Source organism: Cetorhinus maximus, chromosome 8, assembly GCF_964194155.1.
Source record: "Cetorhinus maximus chromosome 8, sCetMax3.hap1.1, whole genome shotgun sequence".
In the NCBI taxonomy this organism is placed as follows: domain Eukaryota; kingdom Metazoa; phylum Chordata; class Chondrichthyes; order Lamniformes; family Cetorhinidae; genus Cetorhinus; species Cetorhinus maximus.
Genome location: NC_135886.1, coordinates 59275233 through 59285572, shown reverse-complemented (window position 1 = coordinate 59285572; position 10340 = coordinate 59275233). Strand labels below are relative to the sequence as shown.

Here is a 10340-nt window from a genome sequence, read left to right as displayed (position 1 = left end):
ACCCCTGTAGACAGCATATTCCTAGGTATGAGGGTAACTACTGCAGTTCAAACAGTAACACCCTTTAAATTAAAGAAGCCCGTTGCCCTTTAACAATATTTCCTCTGTGTGCAGGAGTGAACTTGATGAGTAATTGTCCGTGTGGACATACTGGGCACACACAATGCTGTGCCTTACGAACACAGAGCGCCAGCTCCACCTCATTCTCCCAATAAACCACCTGGCTGTAATAGTGCGCTTTCTTAAGACATTAATCCATCTGCTCCCCTCATTCAGTTGTCTTGTTTAAATTACAGCCCTCAGGATCATGCCTAAAATTTAAGGAGAGATAGGGTTAAAAGGCAATTCTGACGTCAGGAGCATTATTTGACAAATATCCTCTCAAGTCAGAGGGGAGAGAAGGATTTTCCCCATCCACACACCCAACAGCTACAAACCTTCGTCAGCATCGGTCTCGCCCAGAGTCCAGCTGGGAGAGGGCGAGCAGCTTTGACGGGGGGTAAAGTGGAGCAAAAGGAGGAAGCCCAGGAAGGAGCTGATCTGGAAGAATGCTGCTGCACCTCTCAGTCTGAACAACACTGCAGCACCGAAAGTCCGAACGCATCGGTGCGGCTCTCATCTCGGCCAGAGAGCCACTCAGACTTGTGTACATCGACAGTGTTTGGGGAGGTGATGCCTGGGGCACGGATGGTACCTCTGCTGACCTGAAACCAGGGGCTTCGTTTCGGATTCAGGGGCTTGTGTGTGTGTGTGTTTTGCCCCCTGACTGTGAGCGGGAGGTCAACGTGTAAATGAACTGAACCGGGATTAGAAAATGTGGAGATTCCAGGAAGAGCGGATGTCTGGTTTCTGTTCATTTCTCACAGGTCTGTGTATCATGTACTGGCTTCAAAGGTACGATCATTCTGCTTACGTTTAATATCGAAGGTCGCTTCTCTGTCTAAATGTTAGTGTGACAATGTATCCATAGTGTGTGGCGAGTTACAGCTACAGCACGTTTCAATTCTGTCTCAGATTTTACACCTCAACCATAACTGGTCCTTTCAGTAAATCACATCGCTACTCGGGTTAGAAAATGTAAATATCCTCCACAAACTGGCCTTCCCAGATATACCAATCAGTCTGCGTTTGAAATATTCAGTCTTCACTATTCATTCGTGGGGCTGCCTTTACATAAGCGGAGACATACTGGAGAAGGTAGATACGGAGACACATATTAACTGTCCGTGTGTGTCGACACTGCTTTTCCAACTGAAGTAGGTCTGAATTATTCCATACTGTTTACACCACTCATTGATCTATGAGTGCACTGGCAGGTAGATGAGCACACTGGAGCCTTGCCCACTGCTGCTGTTGCTGTTTTTTTTGTGTGGCTAACTCCAGGTGTATTAATTTGACCTGTTAAGTGTAGTTCGCATTGGAAATACTGATTATGTTTAGAGGCACAGGTCTTGAAACTGACCTCTGGGTACCGGTTTATGTCTAAAATGGAGCCCAAGAAGCACACACAGTTGCGGGGTGGTCATGGCTGATGTTGTTTTGCTAAGAGCCAAACTAGAGCCATCCTCAGAGGCCCAGCAATACCTGCTCCAGAGCCCACGACTTTGCCCAATCACTCCCTTGTACATTGACACATGAACCTGTATGGGATCCTACCATTCACTGCACCTCCTACATAACAATCAGGTCCAAGACTCAAAATCCCAGGCTCCTTGGACCTCTAGATTTGAATGTGAGCTGCCAGCACTCTGTGGGTGAGGTGCCCAAAAAATGGGCTCTGCCAACATTCTAGGCCATAGACTGACGTCTGCTTTTGTTTCTACCCTCAGTGTACATGGAATTGGTAACATTTCCCTGGTCAAAAGAACAGTGGACAGATTACTCAGAGGGTATGACATTCGACTGAGGCCTGACTTTGGAGGTATTTCAAACCATTACAATCACTGAACTTTATTCATGAATATGTTGCAGTAATGGTTTATAGTTTCATTGAACATGATGAGAATATGAAATATGCTTGTGTTTGTGAGTGTACGGAAGATTGAGATGTGATCCAATTGGGATGTTTTAGATGGTTAAAGAATTCAATAGGGTCGATAGAATCTATTTCCTCTGGTCAGGGAGTTCAGAAAACAGGGGTAGAACCTTAACATGAGAGCTGGGGTGTTCAAAGATGGTGTCAGGAGGAATTTCTTTACACAAGGAGTGGAAATCAGAAATTCCCTCCCCCAAGAAGCTGTTGAGGCTGGGTGCCAATTGAAAATTTCCAAACTGAGATTAATAGATTTTAGTTAGGCAATGGGTTATCAAGGTTTACGGAACCAAGGTGTGTAGATGGAATTCAAATACAGCCCAGCCATTATCTAACTGAATGATGGAACAAGTTTCAAGGGAATGAATGGCTCCCCCTGTTCTCATGTTCCCAACTAATATTACAGTTCTATCTATGTCACCAGAAGTGACAATGTTCCTCCTGCGTCATGAAAATGTTTCTCTCTTGTATTCTCTTTAGCTTACTGTTAAAACTCCAAGTAGAATTTTGTACCCCTCACTCATGTGTTTTGTTTTGGTTGGGTTTCTGGAAGTTTTACTTCATTAGAATTCTCTTCATTGAGAACTGACCTGAGAACAGCCTCCTCACTGGGACGGTTAAAGCAGGTGCCCATCCTTAAGCTATTTAAAGACAGCATCTTTATTGTAAATGTTTAAGCAGGGGTTGCAATGGGGAAATCTGAGCCCAATTAAATACAGCCCTTACACTCTCTTTTTCCTCAGGGTCTCCTGTTACAGTGGGGATGAGTATTCATATAGCCAGCATAGACATGATCTCTGAAGTTAACATGGTGAGTTCAAGCAAAAATTTTGTTTATATTGTTGTGATTGAAATGGCTAAAATTAGATCCAGTGTGGACCAGATTATGGTCATTAGATAGATGGAGGTGGAATGGTATGATTGGACCTTGGTTTGGGTACTCGAGGCTGGAGTACTGAGTAGGCCATGTGCAAATGAAGCTGAGCAGCCTACTTCACTTATTACTTCTCCCTTTAATCTAAAATCCTGAACACCCAATCCAGGCACTGCAGTACTGAGGGGGTGCTGCACTGTCAGAGGTATTGTCTTTCTAATGAGACATTACATTAAAGGCCCATCTGACCTGTCAGGTGGGGATAAAAGATCCCTTAGCATTATTGGAAGAAGAACAGGGGAGTTCTCCCTGTATCTGAGCCAACATTTCTCCCTCACCCAAAATCACCAAAGCAGGTATTCTTGTCATGATCACATTGCTGTTACAGGGAGTTTGCTGTGCACAAGTTGGTGGCTGCGTTTCATACATTACAAAAGTGGCTACACTTCAAAAAGTACCTCATTGACTGTAAAGCATTTTGGGACATCCTGAGGTTGTGAAAGGTGCTATGTAAATGAAAGTTCTTTTTATTTGTAATAATTAATTTGAAATTTATTTATCAGGAATTTTCTGTGTTTTGTATTTAAACATTGATCTATTTTTTGTCACACTGCATTTTTATTGTGGTTGTAATTCTGGGTCGGAAAGGAGGAAAGTTGTTGTGAGATTTAACCCGGAACCTGATGTGCCGCGAGTAGGACTGGATGTGAAGCAAGACTCAGTAAAATGTGAAGTATCAGCATATTGAAATCCAGCTCCAGAAAATATGTTGAGTGAGCCTTGAGCTAGATCAAACCAGGATTTGTCATGGACTGGCTTCAAAACAAGCTAACAGAATACTTGGTTGAGTGAGTCCTGTATCATAAGCTGTGCATTAAATACTGCACCAAAGCCAGTGCAGGATTTGGTGTATTATAATTGTGACCAGATACAGAAAAGTGACATTGACAATATATGCAGAGAGAATTTATTATAGACAGAGCAGTATCTATTTTTTCAGGAAGCACTAATACATTATGTTGAATGGAAGATTTGGGGCAGGAACACTGGGTTAATTCAAATAAAATTAGACATAAGGTAGAGACTTTGGAGGACCAAAGATATTTCCCTGTTGTTGATCTTCCTTCAGCACCTTGATCTGCTATTGACTGTTAGATTATGTTCAGTTCAAATGTTCAACAGCAGATCTAATGCAGGATTTGGGAGAATGAGAGCCATATTAAAACTCAATTAATCTTCAATAGAATTGTATTCAGGATTCAGTTCAATAAAGGCCACATTTCATTCAGCTCAGAATCTGTCATAGGGAGTTCACTCCCAGGCCCAGTGCAGCTTCAGTGTTAATGAGTATACTGGTGGATTTGCTTGATTAGGAAACATTTTAAGATTTGCATTAAAAAGAAAAGTGTGGAAACTGTTCTGGGATTGAGTGGATGCTCAGAGATCTTGTGTAATGGGTTCAGTGATGGAGTTTTTGAGATGTGGGAATAGAGGCAAGCAGTGTTATGGAAATAATTGGAAGTGTTCTCAGTGATAAAATGTAAGGTTAACAGAGTGAGAATCTATCCGAATCCACTTCCATAGTGAGGATGAAAACCAAGATTTAATTTAATTGGTGACCATTTAAAAAAAAATTCTCTAAAAACGTATATATGTATGTATGAAAAAAGGGTATCAATGGGGTAACATTATTGCCTATCCCTAATTGCCCCTTGAGAAGGTGATGATGAGCTGCCTTCTTGAACTGCTGCGGTCCATGTGGTGTAGGTACACCCACAGTGCTGTTAGAGAGGGAGTTCCAGGATTTTGATCCAGCGACAGCGAAGGAACAGCGATATATTCCCAAGTCAGGATGGTGAGTGGCTTGGAGGGGAACTTCTAGGTGGTGGTGTTCCCATGTGTCTGCTGCCCTTGTCCTTCTAGGTGCTAGAGGTTGTGGGTTTGGAAGATGCTGTCTAAGGAGACTTGGTAAGTTGCTGCAGTGCATCTTGTAGATGGTACGCACTGCTGCTACTGTACGTCAGTGGTGGAGGGAGTGAATGTTTAAGGTGGTAGATGGGGTGCCAATCAAGTGGGCTGCTTTGTCTTGGATGGTGTCAAGCTTCTTGAGTGTTGATGCAGCAAGTGAAATGTAATCTATAACATTCCTGACTTGTGCCTTTAAACATGGCTGATCCAGTCTGGCATGTTGACATGAACTGAGTGAGTCAAGATTTGACTGAACTGACAGCCATAGTAGGTTCCAGCTCTGGTGCGGTGTAGGTCCAATCCCAGGTTTAGTACTTGATGTTAACAGGGCAAAGCATTTACTCTCATCAACTGCAAGTGGATTCATTCCAGGATTCCAAACCACAAGAATTTCAATCACTGGAAAATTTGATTGAAACTCAGTTTCCAAATTAAATGCAGCATTTAGTGTCACACGCATTAGATCCATCTGGAAATTCTATACCATTCAGCAGAACACCAGCATCTGTGTACATACCTGTATCAGCACTTGCATCGCTAACAATTATAACGCCAGTACAGATTCTGATACAGTGCCTGTATTGATACTAGTATCAGCTTCTGTAACTATTCCTGTACCAAGATCTGCATTGATTCTGGTATCAACATTTGTACCAATACTTGTGCCAGCTTATGTGCCAATATCTACAACCTTCTGTATAGATAGTTGTATTAGAATCTGTACCAATACCTCAAACAATCTCTGTACTGTTTTCAGTACAAGCATCTGTACCAATACCAGTACCAGAATCTATAATTATATTGGTATCAGCATCTGTATCCATACCATTACCACCATCTATACCCATATCTGTACCAGCAATCTGTGCCGACACCTGTACTGGTATGTGTGCCATATTGGTACCAGCATCTGTACTCATACAGATACCAGCTCCTGTGCCCATAATTATACTGCTCTGTGCCTATACTGGCACCAGAATCATTACAATACCTTTACCAACATCTGTAATCATATTGTTTCAAGCATTCTGTACCCATGCTGGTACCAGTAACTGTAACAACACCTGAACCAGCAACTGCATTCAAAACAATTCAACCCCTGTACCTACACCAACTCCATTGTAGGGTTTGTACCAATACCAGTAATTGGTACCCATATCAATACCAGCACCTTTACCCACTCCAGTAATGGCATTGGTAACCATAATGCTACCAACATTTGGACTGACACTGCTTCCAGAATCTGTATCTATACCATTATTTTCATCTGTGCTGATAATTATTACAGAATCTGTATCATATTGGTTCCAGTTTATGTACCTATAACTGCACATCCATCTGTGCCAACACTGGTACCGGCATCTGTCCCAACACTGGTACCGGCATCTGTGCAAACATTGTTACCAGCACCTGTACCAACACTGGTACCGGCAACCGTACCAATTCCCAGTATCCAGGTTCCAGTATTTAGAGTAAAGCAGTATGAGCAACCTTAAACAACCTCTGGACACCCTCCAGTATCAACATCTAAACCCATATAAAGTACCATAATATCCGTATACCGATACATTTACCAATTTCTGTACCCATATCTATACCAGCACCTGTATCATACCAGCAATAGCATCTGTAGCAAAGCCAGTCTGAGAATCTGTACCCATACCTTCATCTGCACCTATTTCTGATCCAGTATCGGTACCATAATGGTACCAGTATCTCTACCCATATTATAAGAACAGGAGGATGTAAGAAATAGGAGCAGGAGTAGACCACTTGGCCTGTTGAGCCTGTTCCACCATTCAATGTGATCATGGCTGATCTCTGGCTTCAATCCACTTTTTCGTCCGCTCCCCATATCCCTTAATTCCCTGAGACCAAAAATCTGTCTATCCCAGCCTTAAATGTATTCAACAATGGAGGGTCCGCAACCCTCTGGGGTAGAGAATTGCAAAGATTCACAAGCCCCTGGGTGAAGAAATTTCTCCTTACCTCAGCCCTAAATGATTGACCTCTTATCCTGAGACTGTGTCCCTGTGGGCTAAAAGAAATCTCCCTGTGTCTACCCTATCAAGCCCCTTCTGAATCTCAAACGCTTCAGTGGGATCGCCTCTCATTCTTCTAAATTCCAGAGAATATAGGCCATATTTACTCAGCCTCTCATTGTAGCACAACCCCCTCATCCCAGGGACCAATCTAATGAACCTTTACTGTACTGCTTCTAGTATATGTAAATCCTACCTTAAATAAGAAGACCAAAGTTCTGGGCATGGTCTCATCAAAACCCTGTACAATTGTAGCAAGACTCCTTTATTCTTGTGCTCCAATCCCCTTGCAAAAGAAGCCAACATGCCATTTGCCTTTCTAATTGCTTGCTCAACCTGCAGGCTAACATCTTGTGATTCATGTACAAGAATGCTCAAGTCACTCTGAATATCAACATTTTTAATTTCCACGCTTTTAAAAAAATATTCTGCTGTTCTGTTCTTACGGCCAAAGTGAATAATTTCACACTTATAAGAATCAAAAAACATACTACCCCATATACTCCATCTACCATCTTGTTGCCACTCATTTAACCTGTTCATATCTCTTTGCAGTCTCTTTGCATCCTCTCCACAGCTTATATTTCCACCTAGCTTTGTATTATCAGTATGCTTAGATACATTACTCTCTGTCAGTTCTATAGCCACAATTTTATATGCATCTGTATAGATATTAGTACTAACTACTGTCCCAATACCTGTGCCAACATCTGCACTGCCACTTTTACCAACATCTGTAATCATATCAGTGTGAACATTGCCCCAATCCCAGTATACACATTTAGGTCCATATGGGTACCAGCATTAGTACTAATGCTACTGTTAGGATTGAGAGACACATCTGTACCAATACTGGATCTACCCTCTGTACCAACACCTGTGCCCATACCAAAACCAACAGATTCTGGTACAGATTCACTAACAGCACCTGTACTTCTGAACCAGAATCTCTGACTATGCCTACATCAACATCTGTACCCTTACCTGTACCAGCAATGGTAACCATTCAAGTACCAACATCTGTACTGATAGTGGAACTACAATATATATAAGCACATCAACCGACATCTGTACTGACTCCAAAACCAGCTTTGTACCAATATCTGTACCAGCACCCAGAACCATATCAGCACAAGCATCAGAGCTGATTACCATGTGTGCATCCATAACTGTACCCGCACCTGTACTGATAACAACCACTGTACTTATTCCTATCAACATACAAACATATGAAATAGGAGCAGAAGTAGGCCATTCGGCCCATTGAGCCTGCTCTACTATTCCATAAGATCATGGTTGATTTGTTTGTGTTTCGAGCTCCATATTCCCACCTACCCCCGATAACCTTAGATTCTTGTTAGACAATGGAATCAATGTACCTCCGCCTTAAAAATATTCAGTGACCCCCACCTCCACCGCTTTCTGAGGCAGAGTTCTCGAAGAGAAAAAATTCTCCTCATCTCTTTTCTATAAGGGTGACCTCTAATTTTAAAACAATGCCCCCTAGTTCTGGACTCACCCACAAGAGGAAACATCCTTTCGATGTCCACCTTTTCAATGCCGCTCAGGATCTTGTATACTTCAATCAAGTCACCCTTTACTCTTCTAAACTCCAGTGAAACCAAGCCCAGCTGGTCCAACCTTTCCTCATAAGACAATCCACTCATTTCAGGTACCAATCTAGAAAACCTTCTATGAACCGCCTCCAACGCATTTACATCCTTCCTTAAATAAGGAGACCAAAACTGCACACAATATTCAAGGTGTGGTCTCACCAATGTCCTGTATAACTGAGGCATTTCATCCTCACTTTTATGTCCAATCCCTCTCGTAATAAAGGATAGCATTCCATTAGCCTTCTTAATTACTTGCTGTACCTGCAGACTAACTTCTTTGTGACTCATGCACAAGAACACCTAGATGCCTCTGCACTTCGGAATTCAGCAGCTGTTCTCTGTTTAAGTAATACTCTACTTTTTTATTCTTCCTACCAAAGTGAACAACTTCACATTTTCCCACATTATACTCCATCTGTCAGATTTTTGCCCACTTACTCAATATACCTATATCTGTCTGCAAACTCCTTGTCTTCTTCGCAACATACTTTCCTACCTATCTTTATGTTTTCTGCAAGTTTAGCCACCATGTCATCACTCTACTCATCTAAGTCATTGATGTAAATTGTAAAAAGTTGAGGCCACAGCGCAAACCCCTGTGGGACTCCACTTATCACATCCTGCCAATCAGAAAAAGACCCATTTATGCATACTCTCTGTTTTCTGTTAGCCAGCCAATCTTTTATTTATGCTAATATATTACCCCCTATACCATGAGCTTTTAATTTCCACAATAACCTTTGATGTGGCACCTTACCAAATGCCTTCTGGAAATCCAAGTACAGCACGTTTACAGGCTCCCTTTTATCCACAGAACATGTTACTCCTTCAAAGAACTCCAATAAATCGGGTAAACATGATTTCCCTTTCATAAAACCATGCTGACTCTTCCCGATTACCTTGTGTTTTTGCAAGTGTCCAGCTATAACCTCTTTAATGATTGACTTTAACACCTTCCCCACGGCGGACATCAAGCTAACTGACCTATAGTTTCCTGTTTTCTACCTCCCTCCCTTCTTAACTAGAGGGGTTGTATTTGTACCAACTCCTATATCAATTCTGGTATCAGCACCTGTTCCATATTTTTACCCACATCTGCATATGTACCCATGCCATAGCATCTAGAACCATACTGGTATCAGCTTCTTTACTTATAACTGTTCTAACATCTGTACCATATATACCAAAATTAACACGTGTCAAAAGCAGTCCTAGCATCTACATCCATCTCATTACCAACATCTGTATAGATATCTGTAACAGAAACTGTAACCAATGCAGTACCAACATCCATACAATTAACGGTAACAGCATCTGTGGCATCCTGGTACCAGAATCTATACCCATTCTTGTATTAGCATCTGGACCCATACCAGTACCAGCATCTGTACTCATACTGACACCTTTACCCATTCTGGAAGCAGCATCTGTACTCATACCAGTGCCAGCATCCCAGATCGGGAATAGTTTGGGTACATATCATTACCAATATCTGTATCCATAAAAATACCTGCATCAGTACCAAAACCACTCGCAGAGTCTGTATCTATACTTTACCAGAATCTGCACCAATGCCAGTACCAATATCAGTAATCATATCTCTATAAGCATTCTGTACTCATTCTAGAATGACATTTGTATGCATACTATTACCAGCATCTATACCAATATTAGTACCAACCTCTGTAGCAATACTTGGTACCAGCAACAGTACCCATATGAAAACCAGCATCTGCACTTTGAAGTGGTCTCCTAGGCCCAACCATCTTCAGCTGCTTCATCAATAACATTCCTTCCATCATAAGGTC

The 10340-nt window shown here is 41.9% G+C and overlaps 1 protein-coding gene across 1 annotated transcript in view; it reads left to right on the top strand.

Annotated features, from left to right (window-relative positions):
- The first annotated feature begins 2780 nt into the window (after positions 1-2780).
- Positions 2781-10340, top strand: part of LOC144683661 (gamma-aminobutyric acid receptor subunit beta-4-like) — a 272931-nt gene continuing 265371 nt past the window's right edge. Inside the window, exon 1 of the mRNA XM_078546914.1 lies at positions 2781-2843. Within this exon, the coding sequence (XP_078403040.1) occupies positions 2796-2843 (48 nt within the window). The 5' untranslated portion in view covers positions 2781-2795. The remainder of the gene's footprint in view (positions 2844-10340) is intronic.